Source organism: Lontra canadensis, unplaced genomic scaffold, assembly GCF_010015895.1.
Source record: "Lontra canadensis isolate GAN:19392208 unplaced genomic scaffold, GSC_riverotter_1.0 scaffold18, whole genome shotgun sequence".
Lineage (NCBI taxonomy): Eukaryota > Metazoa > Chordata > Mammalia > Carnivora > Mustelidae > Lontra > Lontra canadensis.
The window spans coordinates 5,542,032-5,560,964 of NW_022631012.1; the positions used below are offsets into that span (position 1 = coordinate 5,542,032).

The following is an 18,933-nucleotide window of genomic DNA, read 5'->3' on the forward strand; positions in this document are numbered from 1 at the left end:
GGCAGGTCTAGTTTGTTTATTTATGCGTCTGTATTTGAATGTGAGAGTTTGATATTAAATAGAAATTAGCCTTATAGATGTGAAAACCAAGCAACCATTGGCTAGACCCTAATACTCACAATTATATTGCATATGATCCAGCAAATAATTCTGCCATCTGGCAAAGGGAAAGGGAATAATTCCACAACAATCCCATAATAATCAGAACAAATGAAGGCACGGTCATTGGCTGCAGAAGGCCACAGATGGAACATGCGGATACTATCTGGTGTCAGTCAAAGCCTCCCAGCCTTCTCCTACTATGAAGAGAAAAATCACATGTGTACAGTGCTTTGCTGTTAAAATATGTTTCTTGCTTGTAAGTACATAACATTTGACTTTCACACCTCGTGATTTGATGAGCATCCAATACTATAGTTGAGGAAGCTGGTGCTCACAGAAGTCAAGGATTTTGTCCAAGTTGACACAGTTCACAGCAGAGTCAAAATTAGGAGTCAGAGTCTTGCCCTTTACTGAGGTTATTTCTCTTATGATACAGTAGTCCTATGAAGAGTCCAGATAATGATTGGGGCAAACATTATTTAGGTACCACCCACTTTCCAAAAGAACTTATGATGATGGATGAATGAATAGAGATTAGTTGCTCTCTTGAAGAAACATTCTGTGTAAGAGATATAAGGAAGTCCATGACAAAGGAATGAAATGGGGAAGTAACAGAAGACTCTAGGTTGAAGGAACAGGCTAAGGAAAGGGAGGTGGTTGGGTGAGGACCACCTTAACCGAGGATGGAAAACTTCAGACAACCAGGCACAATCTCGAAAGTCAGATTGGAGAAAGCAATCCCTAAGAATTCAAACGTACAAGGTAGGCCCTTAATGGTTTCCCAGAAGAAAAGTTAAGTTATATCATTACTTTAACAAATCAAGGCCCAAAGAAAGATTCTAGAAAAGTCTGAAAAGAAATAGAAAGATTTTCAAAGGCCAAAACTTGGAATTAGCAATAAATTTCTTGGTATGACCTTGCTGTAATTCCCCCATCTGCATCCCAAAGTCAGGTGAATTGATAATTGTTTTCATTCTCCCTTTACTAGGTCTTAGAATAATGAGAAAATAAGTGTTTTTATTCCAGAGAGGTTATTGGTTGCTAGATCTTAGTGAAGCTCCTTTTTTCCCTTACAAAATAAATGTTGCTTGTTATAAAATTATGTTTTCAAAGCATTTACTTAAAATATTTCCTGCATGAAGTAGTATTTAATTATTATCCCATAAAGAATTTGCAAAGATCTTCATTGTTACACTTACGAAACAATTTAAACTTCTGAGTTGTAAAGTCTTGAAGCACAAATTATGTGATCTTCTCTACAAAATATACCAAAGGCAGCATAGTTTCAAATCCATCCGTTAGAGGCTATTAGAATGTCTGAGTGAGTTCCATGGGAAGTTTAAGCAAGAATCAAATCAGACTATCAAACTTTAAGCATTTTGATTCTCTATGAATATTCTAAACTTCTCCAAGAGATACAAAGCTGTCAGAGTGAATTTCCTTTCAATAGTTTGGGACTACCTGCAAATGATTAAGCTAAAAAAACACATGCCGGAATTATTAAGCATTTTGATGTATATCATTAAAGTAATCTTCTATTTCTTCCTTTCTTCCTTCCTCCCTCCCTCCCTCCCTCTGTGTTTTTTCTCTCTTTCTATCTTTCTTCCTTAAAGAAATATAGAGGCCCTGATCTGGTAGAAGAAACACTCCTAACATCTTAAAAGTTAAGTAACTTCTGAAAATGCAATGTTTTAGAAATTTGTAAAGAACCAGCTTCTTGAAATAAACTTTTCCAGGGATAATGTCTCAAGTTTGTATCTCTTGGACAATGTGTTTGTTGAGCAAGGAGATGCAAATATAGTCCCTATAATGAATATTAAGCTGGGCTACAAGAGAATGGAAGAGTTGCCCTCTAAGTCAGGAAAGCTGAGAAGGCAGGTAAAAAACTGTCTGGACAGCCTGAGGGGAAATGTTCAGTAGTCTCATGAGGAAAGCATAGTGGACTACTAAGCAGCAAGTGATCTCTCAAGTGGCTTCTGATCACCTGTCCTATTTTCTCCAAGTCTAGAAAGACAGGTTCTGGTGTCAGAGCCAGTTTATACCACCAAGCAAAGCATGGTACTTATTATGTTTAATGTGCCATTTCATGGAATTGGTCTTCTGTATGAGGAGTGATAATAACCATGAAGGCATTTATTCATACTGTGATAGAATTAAAAATCAAACAATAAAAATCACATACAGATGCTCAAAGATGGGGCTGGTTTCAGCTTTCTATTGCCTTATTATTATTATTATTTTGATTTTTACATTTTGAGCCTCAAAATCTAGATCTTGGTCAAAGTTGTCATGGTTCAGAATTTAGAAGTTAATTACTGTGACTATAACCCCCCATATATAAACAATCAATGAATATAATACAACATAAAGCATATAAAAGACAGAGACAAGAATGGATAGATGGATAGATGATGGGTAGATGACGGAGTAAGAAAAAAACCCAGCATGCTAGTACTGTGTGAACATTTCATGACAAAAACTAATACCAAGAAAAAATAGGTTGGCATTAGATGTTGACATGATCCTAAAACTCTGCCGTCATATGCCAAAGGGTTTCCTGGACTCAAATTTGCATAAAACCCTTATTTTCAGGAGGATATTTTCTTACAATTTCAATTCAAATGTATGTATGAGGCAACTGTCCTAGCTTGGACTTGCTATGTAGGTGGGTTATTGCTCAAGAGTGAAGGGAAAAGTAGCAATCAGCTGAGGCAAGTGAAAATGAGCAGGAGTAAGATCATATTCCATGACAGAATTATGCTTTGCAAGCCCAAGGGCAGAGTTTCAAGTTTCACACAGTTCAAAGGGACATGATCTCAAATACAAAGGAGACAAGGTTCATTCTCAAACAAAGCAGCCAGAACATGACGGGCTACTTTTATAGTCCTGTTTTGTCCCAATAAGGGCCATTTTCCATACCTATGAAAGAATGACAAACTGAGTCCTAAACTTTGACCCCATTATTTAACATAAAATATGTTTCTATTGTACCCAGGCAAATGATCAAAAAGTCATTCGTCACAGCCCCTCAGAGGCTCCTTAAATACATTAATCTTTGCCAATGTCTTGCAAACTTTAATTCACACATTCCAATTATACATCCTTTCACCAACTGGGAGTTGGCCTGCTCTAGGCAGAAGGCAGAAGTGTTTTCCCAATTAAGCTTTCCTAGGCCTGGGTTTTTGAGGTCTTGAGATATGTTGTGGGAATCTTCCCACTCTGAATCATCATTAATCATGCCTATGAAATGCAATATTTTTCAGGGAACACTGACCCTCATTGTCAAAGGACTCATTTTTAAATTGGAGGCAGGGAAGGAGAGGAAATGGAATCTACTGTAATTCTCTTACATTCTCTCGGAATACCTGGTGTCTCAGACGATCTCCAGAGAGCCCTCGATGTCCTTCTCCACAACCATAGGCACATCCCAAAGACTTCACTATTTTAATGAGCATGGTCAGAGCAAGCCTATGGTTGCTTACAGGTGTATTTTCATCCTAGAAAAGTCACAAAGCCCTTTTGGTACTGCCATTCCATTTTGTGATTAAACCGAGTTTTATATGTTTTATGGTGAGCACGTACAACTTGAAAAACAGAATTGTCAAGGGCTCAACAAGCAAGTTAACCTTTCTAAAATCCAGATTGCTTTTAAAAGAAAGAAAAATGTGCATTTTGATCATCCTCTAGTGCTAAAGGATATAAATGTAGACCTCTTGATTAGAAAACATGCTTACTGTATCCTTTGCAGACTATTAGAACCACCTAGAGAGACAATGGGGACTATCAGTGATGAAGGCAAATAGATTTTCCCAGAAGCTACCCTCATCATCAGGTTTCTGATAGTACTGCCAGGCAACGATTATTGCTAAATTTCTGGAACTGATAAAAGTCTGGAACTTTGAAATCACATGGCAACTTCTGACATTTTTAAGGGACTTCCTAATTTTATATTTTCACTGTATTGTAATACTCACGCACCAGCAAAGTGAGAATATAAAGAAATTTGTCAACATTCAGCTTGTTTCTTCCTTTGCAGGTAAATAGGAAGCTTTCCTGAGATGAATAATCAGAATGGTTATCATCCTCTCTTTTGCCCCATTTAATCCTTGCTGTTAGTGAAGGACACAGCTTCCAGAAAAAAATGAACTTCTGTGAATTATCTCCAAAGAGGCAGAAGGATCCTAATAATTTCCCTGTCTATATCGGTTTACTGTGCAGAACAAAGGAAATAATGGATAAGCATTGTTCTGTAAATGGTGGAGTGGTTTTCCATTGTCATGTGGAACAGGTGGCTAAGCAAATGATATCACACACTGAAAGTACTCCAGTGTGGGTAGGGAGTGAAAGAGATGGTGTTACCAAGACGTCATCCATGATAGGGAAAGGTAGACTCCCCTCCCCTAAAAAGCTACGTCGTTGGTCCTCCTTTTCTAATCTACAGCCTCATGTAGTGGATGCAGTGCTGAGATGCCCCCTGCAAAACTGAGCATTCTCTAAACCTGGAAGTGTTCCTGGCTGACAGCTCTCTACTGAGATCCTAACTGGCCGTTGCTCTTAGCTAAAGGAGGGTTGCCTCACCTAAGGTTAATGCTCTTCCTGGTAGCACTCTGCTTCCAATGGCTGGTCAAAGGCATAATGCAGGTTTAGGGGTATAAATGTGGGCTCCTTTTCTCCACCTGGAGATTACTTTTGAGGAGTCATCCTTGCTTTAGAGCTCTCTGTGTGATGAGCTGAAGTCTGTTACAACTACATTGTAGTTCAACTTCTCTCTCTACCTCGTCCTGCTTCTTTTATAACCTCACAGTTGTTGATCCTGAGAGGCCGCCTCAGGAAACTTCCTGCACACACATCTCCACATCTCAGTCCATTTCCTGGGTACTCTGTATATCAGACTGTTGCAAATGGAAGACTCAGAAATTATCAATAGAAACTTACTAACTTATTTACTATATATACAGCAATTCAGAAATGTTTGGATTCACATCTTAGCTCCATAACCTTGGGCCAGCCACTTAACCACTGTGTGCCCTACAAAATGGGAATCATAATAATATATACATATTTTATATTTATTTTATATGTATTTATATGTATTATATACATAATTATATGTATAATTATATATATATATTATATATATATTTCTAGGTGTGGGACACTGCTCTCTTTTGAGACTACTTTGTGCAAATTAGAAAAGGCATTCCTGTGGGTAGATGAGTTAGAAAAAGATGAGCCCTTTTAGCAGATGCATCTCTTGGTTGAATAGCTCAGTGAGCAGAGTATAGGCTGGATCTCAGTACTTCTTGACTCAGCCTTAGCCACGAGCCCTTGTGTGGTGCACCGACTGTACAGCTAAAGGCAGTAAGTAGTGCCTCAGAAAAGTTCACCCTGGGTAGGGCCTGATTTGGAAGATAGGTTTACACCCATTTTTAGATTACTGTATGTTCCTTTAAAAAAAAAAAAATCTCTAGGTCCAAAAGCTCTTAGTAAATATCTATTCAGGTTTGGCTTTCTTTACACCTTCAGATGTCCTTAGGATTTAGGTTCCTCTTACAGGAGACATTCAGAAAAATGTACCAAGCTACAGACAGAAATCAGGACAGATATTAAATAACATTTCAAGCTCTCAGTATTAGTTAGTGACATATATAGAAATAGAATTAGATCTTCCTTTCTGAATTAATAAATTCCCCATGCTTCTGGTATTACTACACTATAAAATTAGATAAACTCTCAGATTCTACTGAAAATACAGAGATTTGGGGCAGAAGAGACCTGTGTGAATCAGAAATACATGTACTTAACCTACGGTTAGGTTTTATTTTATAAATTATTTGTTTTACAAAGAGTACTTTTTTTCCAGAACTAACTATGAAACATTGATTACTTGGTGGTTGTTTTGAAGACTACATATCTGACTTCAAAAAATTCCATCTAACCAAGAGTGATAACTTCTGTTCAAATACGGTTTACATTATCAAGTATTTAGGATACTAACTGGATTTTAAATTGGCAAGAGACTTGCAAGTCTACAAAAAGAAATCATATGCAGATACCAATTGGGTAAAATTTTAGAACTAAAAGTAAAAATATAATACTAATAATGACCTCAGAAATTCTTAAGATACATAACAAAGCCCTCTTTAATTTAGTTGAACTATCTAAGCTTTAATAATAAAAACCTATCAAAATTTCACAACTCTTATTTTTTTCTTTCTATTTTCCCTTGAATATTATATTGGATAAAATACCATCTATTATCTCTTTGAGTAGCCAGCTTATATTGAAAGATAAAACATGGACATTTAGTAAGAGTGAGATCCGAGGATTTTTGGATTATCCTCAGCAATGTATGAAGAGGTAAGAAGTTGACAACCTTAAGCACTGGAAGATACTGTCAGAATTGGAAAATACACTAGGGATGCTTGGGTAGCTCAGTCAGTTAAGAGTCTTCATTTGGCTCAGATCATGATCCCAGAGTCCTGGGATCAAGTCCCCATCAAGCTCCTGCTTGACATTCAAGCAGTGTTAGAGCTAATTTCCTGGTCATGTTATTTCTTTAGGGTAGTATCTCAGTTATACTATATGACCATCACTCACAGAATACCTTTCCTCAAGATTTTCAGGGTCTGACCAGTGAAGAGCCTGCTTCTCCCTTTGCCCACTGCTCCCTCTGCTTGAGCTCTCTCTCTGACAAATAAATAAATAAAATCTTAAAAAAAAGAATTGGAAAATACACATTTATGATTAAGTCAGAGGAAGAAAATCCTAAAGAAAGAGTTCAGGAACCCAAGAATATTGGGAAAGCATATTTGGATGAGAGACCTAAAATATTAGGAAGATAGTAGAAAATGAGATGAAGAAACACAGATGATCGATGCACATTAAAAATGGATCAAGTAGGATTAGAAAAAGATAGAGAAGAAATTATAAGAGGAAGAAGCACCACAACACTTATTCAGATGGACAATTCATAGTTTAGATAATTATGTAGATGGTAGAACTCTGCACACGTCATCTTACACCTGTAAACACTTGACCTGATATGTACATCCTGACATCAAATATTCAAATCTTCTGTTGATTTCAATTTGTTAACAGTATTTTCCAACAAAAACCCTGAACTGAAACCAGTGTAAGTTATGTGAATTCAAACTATGGTAATTCTTTTTTCTTTCTTTCTCTCTCTCTCTCTGTTTTTTTTTTTTTTTTTTTTTATTTTTTTAAAGTAGGTTCCATGCCCACCATGGCACTGAGGAACCCAATGTGGGGCTTGAATTCACAACGCTGAGATCAAGACCTGATGAAACCAAGAATAGGACACTCAGCTGACTGAGCCCCCTGAGAGCCCCAAGCTATGGTATTTATTTAGAACCCAAAGTAAAGGAAAAAACTAATTTTTGGCATTAAGTGCAGAGATCATAAATGAGGTATTGCCAAGGCAAAGGGAATTAAATTCAGGAATTATCAATAATAAGAAAGCTAAAAACATAAGTTGTGAAACACTGAGACATGAGTGCACCAAGACTAGTCTTTGAAAGCTACCAATTAGCTGAACAAAATTCTTCACTTTCTTCAACAGTGATTGAAATTGGCTGCCCAAAAAACGTGTTCCTTAGATCAAGAGAAAAAAACATCATCTTGAAGAAAAATTATACAGCTTGTTATGGACTGAATATATTTTTCCCAAATTCACATGTCGAAGCATTAACCTTCAATGTGATGGTGTTTGAAGATGTGGCTTTTGGAAGGTAATTAGGATTAGATGATTTCATGAGAGTGGGGCTCTAGTTTGATGAGATCAGTATCCTTATAAGAATGGACACCAGAGGACTCTCTCTCTCTCCTTCTCTCTCTCTCTCTCTCTCTGTGTGTACAGAAAAAAAGAGGACATGTGAGTATACAGCAAGATGGCAGCCACCTATAACCCAAGAGAAGAAGCTTCAGAAGCCTCGCTGGCACCTTCATCTTGATCTTCCCAGCCTCCAGAAATGTGAGAAGAGAATTTATGTTGTTTAATCCACCCAATCTATGGTATTTTGTTATGGCATTCTGAGAAGAAAAGAGTCCTTGATTTGGTCAGACCCTGAAAAACTTGAGAAAGAGGCTATTCTTGACAGACTGTGAGTGATGGTCATATAGTATAACTGAGATACTACCCTAAATAACATGACCAGGAAATTAGCTCTAACACTGCTTGAATGTCAATGGTTTTTGAGTTGAGAATACCATTTCATCTAACCATTTCTACTAATGCCTGGTGAGAACCCACTGAAGAGATTTCTAGGCTCACGACTTTCTTTAGGGACTAGTTGTAAAATTCTTGGCAAGCAAGCACTGGAAAGAAATTAGGGGCAACATTTCATGAGAACACAGAAGGTGGTTCACTCATACCTTCTCTTGGTTCTTATCATTCTTCTCATAAGGTCCACCTCCGCCTCCTCCTCCTCCTCCTCCTCCATCACCTCCTCCACCGCCTCCATCTCCGCCTCCTTCTTCTCCTCCACCATCTCCAGCTCCACTAACTGAAGGGCCCCCGAATCCACAGGGTGAACTTCCAGATACACCTTTGAACTGGAAGGTTCCCTCACTGGCTCTTTTTTCTGTAGTTTCATGTTCCTTGTTTTCACTCTTTTTTCTGTTCTTTTCTACACAAGGCACCACACCAAGCTGAAGCAAGCATTCTACAATGTTTAGTGCTACATCACAGATGCGAGAACTGATGTCGTGATTCAGGACAAGATAAACAGCCTTCAGAACCACCTGGAGGGAAAGAAAAAGATGAACAGAAGGTGATTAGTTTACCTGAACTATCTCTCCCTACATAGATTTTGTTATTCTGTTTAATACATTTCTTTTAGGCTCTTTTATGTACTTAAGCATAAATAATTGAGGTAATTTTCAAATGTGCCTATTTAAATTGCACTGGGACCTTGTGTATGTGCTTAACTTAAGTATAAGTCACCCAAAGACATAAAACGTATGTATAAAAAAAAAATTGTGTATTATCTCACTGAAGTATTCCAAAACTTATCATAATACTGTTAATAGGGATACTGAAGAACAGTGAATTAATGGGACCATAATTTTTCACCTAAATGGAAACAGGTTCAACTGACTTTTTAAATCAAAGGGTTTTAATCCTCTGCCTTTCACTTTCTGTCATAATAGATAAAAAACAATGATTCCCACATCCACATAATCGAGAAACATTTAGGCATTCACAATTGTATCATTATTTACACCTCAATTTTAAATGCAAAATATTTGCATGTTTAAATTATGTCTTTTCATTGATTTTAATATATTAAATTATTTGCTGAGCCCATTTTCTAATATGAAATAAACAATTTTGTGAAATATAATTATAAACTATAACAACCCTTTCATTTGCTAATAACTATAATCAAGACAGGCATTCTTGAGAATGCAAGTTTAAATCTTTTAACGGGGTTCTATTCATTTTCCCTTGCTACCCAGGAGGTTTGCAGTCATGTTGCTTGTATAATAAAAGAAAATAAACAGAACTTTTTACTCTTATTCTAGAGAAACGAGACTTAGCCCATACTCATTTATGTGTATTTTACATAAGCATATTCAGGATTTGCTAATGTTTTTGGATTATAAAAATATTCTGAGGTCAGATCACATCGAACGTAATGCTTGAAAAAAAATAAAAAGGGAAAGTTGCCTCGGTGATGGCTGACACATTTGTGAAATTTTTTTATATGGGTAGCCTTTTCATTTTAAGGTTCAACATTGCTAAGAATCTATTTTATAGCATTATAAAAACTGGATCAAAGAGTCATTATCTTTCAAGCCTTGGTAAGAGAAATTCTTGCTTCTTACTGAAAGATCAAGCATGCCATTCTTGTGGACAAAGTTATTCGTCCCATCGATATGTTCCGTGTCCTCTAAGTAGCTGTAGTTTATGCAGGAGTCTGTGAGGCTTCGGGGCAGATTTGCACATGCCAAAGGTTCATGTGGCATCTCCGGGATAGGCACCTGGTTGCAGAGCTTCCTCATATGCTCACTGAAAAAGTCTGCGTAGCCTACGTTGAACGATGCCAAAGTGGTGTTGAAGGTTGCAACTGTGATTGTGGAGATCTGGGATCGCACTAATAAAAAGAAAGCAATGTCTTAATTTTCCCCATATTAGCTCGTAGCAGGCAGTTACACTCTCATGGTCACAGTCAGAGCTGAGGGTGTTGTAGATGTTTGACGTGCAGTCTCAAAGCTATTCTCAATTCCCACAAAATTGCCTTGGGTCAAGGCCAAGTGACATCTGGCAAAAATGAAAGTTATAGAAAATGTGAATTCCAACTGGCTTCCTTAAGACCCGGGCTAGAGTTTAACTTTTGTTTAACAGGTGGATTTTACCCATTCTTAAATGGCAGATCCTACTGATATAGTAGCATCTATGCATATTCAGGATTTACTAATGATTTAGCAACTGGTTTAGTTGAAGTATTTCCCCACAAGTTTGTGGCTGGTAAAATATTTGGTTTTATCTAGCATATTTAAGCAACAGCAAATAAGGAAGACTTTTTTCTCCTTTGTTCAAGAGTAATGGAACATAAATTTGTGGTGGAAGTAACTGGTATCATCAAATACTTGACACATACTCCAAGGAAAAGAGGGCTTCAATTTCTGCTTGTAGGTTAAGAGTAGAGAATAAGAGACCAATTTGGCTTCCACCCAGACACACATGTTTTTTCCACATGAAGCATATAAGGCACTTATTTGAAATAGCAGCTGTCTGAAAAAGGAATCCATAGCCCTGGAAGGCAGTGACTTTCCTCTCATTGAAGGTAGATAAGACCTTTCGAGGGACATCATACAGGGGACTGTGGTACTGAATATAACTGTCTTCTAAGACTGTTCTAGCCCCATGGGTCTATGACCTTTTGAAAACAAAGATGAATGGCTTCCTTCCCCTCTGAGAGGTATAGTGTTTGCAGTGTGCCATCAAATAGCTTTTGCTACAAAGGAAATCCCAAGAATGGCTCACAAGTAAATGTAATACATGAATGCAAGTTTTTAAAAAGTAGGAGGAGCCAGATTGCAATGAAAATGGAATATGGAGTAAAAACAGGAAACAGGAAAAGGAACCTGAACTCCCGCCTGCAGGTGTCGCCTCCGACCCACCTTCCTTGACAGTGTTTTCTCCGTGGCTGTTGGAGTGATCTGGCAGGTCACTCACCAGGGTGTGGTGGGAGTGGGAGTGCCTGGCACTCAGGCTCTCCATCTCCGTGGCTGCATCTGAACTGCCCCGCCGGGTAAATTTCCCTGAGATGGACAAGAGCACCACGAGAGAATTTAAAAATGAAAGATTCTCTGCTGAGATGTTGTCTTTCCAAAGGACAGCAGGGAGGATAAAGGGACATTAGGAAGTGCCTGAGGCACAGCCAAGTAGCAGACATTGGACTTGTTCTAGGAATAGTCAGGGTCAAGATGATGGATGAAGTTGTCTGTCGTAAGATCAGCCCCAATCTAAGCCAAATGTTAGAAACCATATATGGAGTCCCAGAAAGCTCTCAGTTTCTGAATTTAAGCTGGCTTTCTAAATATGCCATCCAGGAAGGGGGGAGAAGCTTCTTTCTCTTTTCTTTACATTTTCCTTTTCTAATATCCAAATTAAAGTCTGTTTTTGGAATCACGATGAATCCTAATGCACAAGACCCTTTAAGGCCATGTTTCCACATCTAAAGTCCCTAAGAAATAGGGCCATTACCTGCCTAATTATACACAGTTCTTCCATATTTAATTAAATTATCTGCATTCCTTTGGTACTAGAAGCTAGCATCTGGGCCCACATTTCTTGACTAAACTGTTCAAGAAAGATGCAGATTTGCCCCGGAGCCCTAGATCCAGATTTCTAAACAGGTCACTCAAGCTCTGCCCTACTTTGAAAACTCCTTGTGGTCACCTAAAATGGTGGTTTGCCAGCCTCCTTTTTCAATGCCTCGCCTGTCTTCACCAAGCCCAGAGAAACTTCCGAAGGAGAATGTGCTTCGGGTTGGGGATACATCCAGGTGGTCCTCGTGAAGCAGGAATGGCACCCCCATTCTTCGGGGCCTCCTCTTCCCTGTGTGGTGGAATGGGATCGAGCCTTTCCTCTCTCGGTCTTCTTTGCGACTCTTGAACTATGAGGATGAGAGGTAAAGGATTAGGCACAGCACAAATAATAATAATCTGCAGTAAAATACAGGAATGTTCCAGGGAGAAGAGACCAGAAAGTCAATGAGTAACATCCAATAGAGATGGGTGAAATTTCCATAATGTGTTAAAAGAGCGAAAGACACAAAACAAAATGTAACATATTCCCTGGGTCTTTCTGCTAGCTTGTGTTGTCACTGGACCAGTGGGATCAGTATCAACTGGGAAACTGTTAGAAATACAAATTGTCAGGTTCAACTCCAAATAAACTAGATTAGAAACCTTGAAGGTAAGGTCCAGCAGTTGTGTTTTGTTTTTTTTTTAAAGGTTTTTATTTATTTGACAGAGAGAAACACAGAGAGGAAACACAAACAGAGGGAATGGGAGAAGGAGAAGCAGGCTTCCCACCTAGCAGGGAGCCTGATGTGGGTCTCAAACCCAGGACCCTGGGATCATGACCTGAGCAGAAGGCAGACGCTTAACGACTGAGCCACCCAGGTGCCCCATCAGCACTTGTGTTTTAATAAGCCCTGTAGGTGATTCTGATAAATGCTAAATTTGAGAACCATAGGTTACAGTATAGGATTCTAGAGTCACCACTTGAACCAGCCAGTTATTATCTGTTTCATTTTTCCAGGATTGAAATCAATTTTTCCAGCCAGACAACTTCAAGTGTGTGCCACTGTCCATAAAGTCAGAAGATACAAAGCATGAATTGGTACAAACCCATTACTCCTGTCAAACAAGTTCAAAATCCAGTAGAAATAAGAGTTAAGAATTTCTTGAGAAGCTTTTAAAATATACCAATGTCTGGGTCTAACCTGCAGCAATTCTGACCTAATTGGTTTGGGTGCGGGTCTGGGCACAGCAATTTTTTTTGTCTCCCCAGAGATTCTCATGTGTAGTCAGTACTGAAAACTTATTCCCCTGGATTACTGACATTTTAAGAAAAACTACAGCCATTGTCTATCATTACATTATCAATGACGGTAGACATGACTGCTTGCATAGCAACATTCTGAGCTCGTATGTAAGTTAACAATATGTTCTGTGTCTTTCATGAACACAGCTGAACTAATCATTTTGAAAAATAGAAAATGAAGCTACTACACATACATTATTCTACAGATTATATCCTAGCTGATTGGTTCCATATATTTACAAAAAGAGAGATGGAATGGTAGATTCATAAAGGCATGACCTAGCTTGAACAAGACCTGGTTTTGAGTTTGGACTCAACCTTTCACAAACTGCTAAAATTTCTAAAGCTTAGCTCCTTTCTTTTTTGAGAATAATTAACATTCATTGAGTATTAACTAAGTACCAGGCACAGGGAGGAATTTACAGGTATTATCTCAATCCTCATAACCTTTTGAAGTAAGTATGTTATGTATCCAATTTACAAATGAAGGAACTGATACTTAGTATCATTTGACTAGGGTCACAGAGGTTGAAGGTGGCAGAGCAAGAATTTGAACACTGGTTAGGTGACTCCCAAGTGTACACTTGACTCTGCTTTTAATTTCTCATTTTTTAGAGGTCTAATGGATGCATAGTAAATGTTTATTGAATGGAAACCTATGAGATGGCCTATAAAAAGTTGTGAGGGTAGAAAATTTAGTGATTTGTTGTAAGGATTTACTACTTTATTTACAGAGTTTTGTTTGCTTTGTTGTCTTTAAACTAGAGATGACCTCAAGAATAAATGTTCCATGATGATCCCATCACTCTGAATAAGACTTCAGTAAGGCTCATTTTCTTAGGTGCAAAATGTAGAAATTTAGAATCTCATTGGATTAAATGAGAACCATTTATATAAAATCCTTGATAAAATGAGAGGAACCGTACAAATACAAGTTGCTATCATGGCTACCACAACTATCTCCACTACCACTGAAAGCACTCTACACACTTCATCAGAATTGAGCTTGGTAACATTAAGAATGGGAAACATTCATGCATACAGAGGGACTCACACACGGTCATGCTGCAAACCAGTTCTATAAGTGGGGGCTGACTTCTCTTCTAAATGTTCCTTTCCCAGCCTAACCCATTCTGTAGCATGACCTCATGTCCTACTGATTTTTTTTCCAAGTGCCAAAATATTATAGAGCTTAAATGGTTCTACTCACCTTCTTAAAAATGTTCATGCCAAGGTCTGAAGAAAGATCTGGGACTGCAGACCTACGTAAATTGGTCAACGAAACCTTAGAAAAGGCCTCAGGGCTAAGAGATTTTTCCTCTTCATTACACTTCATGGTGAGGTCCTTAATAGACAATAAAGGCAGACTTCACAATCAAGTACTTAGGGCTTTATATCCAAAGACTTTTCTTATTGAGATGTCATATTTTTAATAGGGGTGTGCCTAATGTTTTGATATCTATGAACTGTTTAACTTGTAGTTCTAGACTTTTAGAATCCATATCCTGCTTTGGAGGAGATATGTTATATATTAACTATAACCCCTGTTTGGAGTTTTTAACAGTGAGAACAAGAAGCTCCATATTTGGGAAAGCCAAGAAAGGTATCTCGTTTTCTCTTTCCATTAAAAAAAAGTTTTTCTGTTTAATGGTTCACCGAAAGAGATTTTTATTTTGGGTAGAATCATCTACTACTAAAACAGAATATCTCTCCTTTTCACTCTAATGTTGCTCATGTTTACTTTCAGAATATATAGACATTTTCAGATATAGCCAATTCATAATTAATTAAACCAAACAAGTGGGACACACTGCAGATCACCATTTTTCTCTACATATCCAACACACATGGTATCAATGAGAAAGAGGGAAAGAATAAGTGTTCAAGCCGGTATTAGCACATTCATTTATCAAAAAGTGATTTTCAGGGGGATGTCATCAAATCAGGATATAGTCAGTTTATTTTTCCAAACATCTATAATAAATAGGAAGACTATATGTCCAAAGGAAATATTTCTAATTATGATATTGAGGTGATAAAAATTTTGAGCTATGCAAAAGAAGGTAAACCATGTTCAGTAAAATGTTAGTGTCACACATTTCATGATATCAGTAATCAACAGTTGTATGAGAGAACTATCTATTGACTAGCACTTCAGTTGGGAAATTTTCTATTATTCTGGATCAACAGAGTCTCAACTCTAGATTAGTGTGAGTGAGAGGTATTTAGATACCCTTGTTTGAATGGTAAATTAAATGCTACGAAAGAACCAAAATTATCTAGCAATAAAAGATAAAAGGGAAAGGATAATAATATCAGAGTAACCCACTAATAAGTGGTCAGCACTGGAATAAAGAGATGGATGAATAGGAGAAAAAAAGAATCTGTTATGGCCAAAGTTGTTGATTCAAAAGACAATGCACTGAGTTTCTCTTACTTGGGTTTTGTGGGTGTTCACTAGTGAGGGAGCTGCTGCCACCATCGAGCTGCTCCTGGGTCTGGGCAAGAGAGGAATATCTGGCTCTGGAGGTTTTTCAGGCTTCTCTTCCAACATGTGCCGCAGCCTTTGTAGATAGTACATCAGAGACCACTGAGTGCCTTCCTCAGACCAGTGGGGCTGGAGCAAGCAGCGAAGAACAGCAACGTCAAAGTAGGTGGCATAGCGGGACCTTTGGCATGGAGGTATCACAAGAGAGGCTCTGTTTCCAATGACAGAAAGATGATTGTATTGGCAAACATCCCAAGGGGTGACACAACATGGTTTATAGCTTTACTTTTCTCATTTGTTTACTTATTCATCCACTTATCTTTTGTGTAGTTTACTCTACTATACCCACAACTGGTCCCACTCATTTCACTTTTGCTAGATACTTCCCAGAAGTAGAGAGGTTAGAAAGAGTTTTGAAGGATAACTAGGAATCAGCTAGGCTAAGTTGAGGATGGGGCAGGAGGGTAGATCAGCATTTCAGTCAGAGGAAACCATGCCTACAAATGTGGAGTTAGAAAAAGTCATGAGTTTTGGGTAGGTGGGGGAGAGTAAGCAACTGGTATTAGTTGGTGAGTAATTTGGATGGTGGGTGTTGAGGAGAGTCTATAGAAATAAATGAGTTTCAGATCGTGACGTTCCTTTTACACAATGTTATCAGTTTGGTTTTTTTCTTTAACCTTGATAGAAATGGGAATATTTGTGTACCTTATTGGCTATCTTAATCAATTATTGGTGTTAATACCATGTAAAATAACTGGAGAACCTGCAAAGTACTAAATAAGCAGAAGTTATATTATGAAGAAAATTTTCAAAATTTTGAAATCATTTTGAAAACTCTATATATTCATATAAAATAGCAAAACTAATTTGAAAAAAATCTCAAGGTTCTGAAATTTTATTACTCAATTTAAACACATGATAGGGTTACTATTTAGTGTTTAACTTAATTACACTATAAAATAGGTTTAAACAATTATTAAATATACTACATCATCCTAGGTACCTTAGGGGATGTGAAGATATATAAGTTTAACTTCTTCATCTTGAGTAACATATGGTCCAGGGAATGATAGCCAGCCAATAAATAACAAATTATAAACTGAGAACTCCTAAGATCCAAAATGAAACCTTAAATCTAAAATCTAAACTTAACTCCCAAACCCAGTTTCTTCCCGAGTTAGGGTATTCAAAAGGGAAATTTTTGTACCCTGCTATCAACTAGCAAATGACACAGCCCACACATGAAGAACTTAAAAAAAAAAAATGCAACCATTAAGAAGTGAGAAGATTTCCTGAATTTTCCAGACCATATTTTTTGAACTGAAGGTTATGGCTCTTGATTGGTTCAAGAAATTAATTCAGAAGTATATGACTACTATTGAAATGTTAACTAGAATAAAAACCATTAGAATGCAACAAATGGAATAAGGATTTGTATGTTTGGAAAGACCTGTTTCACTATAATTGTAATTAGTCATGACGTAAAATAGATCTCTTACCATGGGCTGCAGTAAAAAGTTCAAATATGCAAACCCAGATCATGTCTGGCACTCTGGAGATCATTTTCACAGTTTTTGTGCTCTCCTAAAGCACATGTTGCTCTTGGCTCTTTCTACTCTCATTAGTAATATTGTCTGGTGTGTTGAGGGGCAATTGCTTACGTACACGGTGGTTTGACAGTCAATGTTGTTTTGTAGTCTAATCTTGAGTATTTTGATTGATAGTTAGAAAACTATATAGAAGTTAAAACTCAGCCACATAGGGTACTACAGTACTAAACCCTAAATACAATTATTTAACTGAGTTGGCAGTCATATAAGGAGAAGCTTTCTACAATCATCTAAGTTTCCATATATGTTATGCTAGAATTTATCCTATTTCCAGGGAGATCGAATACTCTTTGAGTATCAACTGCATGTCAACTTTCAATCCATAAGAAAGTCCCATAGATTCTCCTTCCTACCACTTCTTATCAACTCCACAGACACCAACATCTTATATTAGGCTTATTGTAATTACTTCCTACTAGTCTCATTGTTTCTTCTCTGGTTCCTCCTTTCCTCTCCTCCAACTCTTTCAATAGTTGATAAACCATTCTTTTTTTTTTTTTTAAAGACATTATTCATTTATTTGACAGACAGAGATCACAAGTAGGCAGAGAGGCAGGCAGAGAGAGAGTGGGATGAGGAAGAAGGCTCCCTGCTGAGCAGAGAGCCTGATGCGGGGCTTGATCCCAGGACCCTGGGATCATGACCTGAGCCGAAGGCAGAGGCCTTAACCCACTGAGACACCCAGGTGCCCCAGATTGATAAATCATTCTTAAAATAAAATACAAGCTTCTCATAGTGGTCAACATGACCTGCATAATCTGCCTGTGCATACCAATCCAACCTCATTACCACGTTTGCTTTGGTTTACCAAATATTTATTCACAGCTTCTTAGCTCCAAGTGTATCTTTTTTTCTAGCTCTGTGGAAATGGATCTGAGACCTTTAAATATTTTCCATTGATTGCTGACATGATGTTAACTTTGTCAGTAGATGAAATGGAAAAATGTATTGTAGGAAGAAAGAATTTCATGTTCTTGCCCTGTTGTATTTTCTCAACACATTCCTGCAATGTGTGTACAACTACTCCAGACCAGGCTCCTGTAGTATTTGTGGGTTGTCTAGTGGTTAACTCCTGCAGTACACATGGCTTCCACAGCATGGGCATTTTTTCCTAGGACCAGGCTTCCACAGCACTCAGTTTTCCCTTTGCTCAGCTCCCATAGTGCCTAGTACCCAGCAGCACCAACTTCTTATCAATTCCTTTTTTAGAATTTTTTTTCAATTTTCATCTTTATAGTCATATTCCAAGGAGAACAAGGAGAACCGCATACGGGAATTGTGATTACCAGCAGGAAGCCGACAACAGCTGCATCTACGTCAACAAGATCACGCACGAAGTGGACGAACTGACCCAGATCATCACTGACGTATCCTAGGACCCCACGTTGCCGTGGACCGAGGACCACCAGTGCCAAAAGTGTGGCCACAAGGAGTCAGTGTTCTTCTAGTCACATAGTGCCCGGACTGAGGACGCCATGCGCTTGTACTATGTGTGCACGGCCCCACACTGTGTCCACTGCTGGACCGAGTGAACTATCCTCTCCCGAGTGTAATAAATATTGCATTGTGTTTACCCTTATTTTTGTATATGTGTGTGTGTGTGTGTGTGTGTGTGTGTGTATACACACACACACACACACACACACATATAT

The 18,933-nt window shown here is 38.0% G+C and overlaps 1 protein-coding gene across 2 annotated transcripts in view; it reads right to left on the reverse strand.

The window, feature by feature from the left end:
* The window catches only part of UNC80 (unc-80 homolog, NALCN channel complex subunit), a 225,382-nt gene that overhangs the window by 162,501 nt on the left and 43,948 nt on the right, over positions 1–18,933 (reverse strand). For both annotated transcript variants that reach the window (XM_032859910.1, XM_032859911.1), the window contains exons 8-14: positions 15,621–15,882; positions 14,394–14,528; positions 12,032–12,248; positions 11,215–11,391; positions 9,952–10,220; positions 8,497–8,865; positions 3,453–3,599 (exon numbers count right to left, since the gene is read on the reverse strand). In XM_032859910.1, coding sequence (XP_032715801.1) covers positions 3,453–3,599; positions 8,497–8,865; positions 9,952–10,220; positions 11,215–11,391; positions 12,032–12,248; positions 14,394–14,528; positions 15,621–15,882 — 1,576 coding nt within the window. The remainder of the gene's footprint in view (positions 1–3,452; positions 3,600–8,496; positions 8,866–9,951; positions 10,221–11,214; positions 11,392–12,031; positions 12,249–14,393; positions 14,529–15,620; positions 15,883–18,933) is intronic.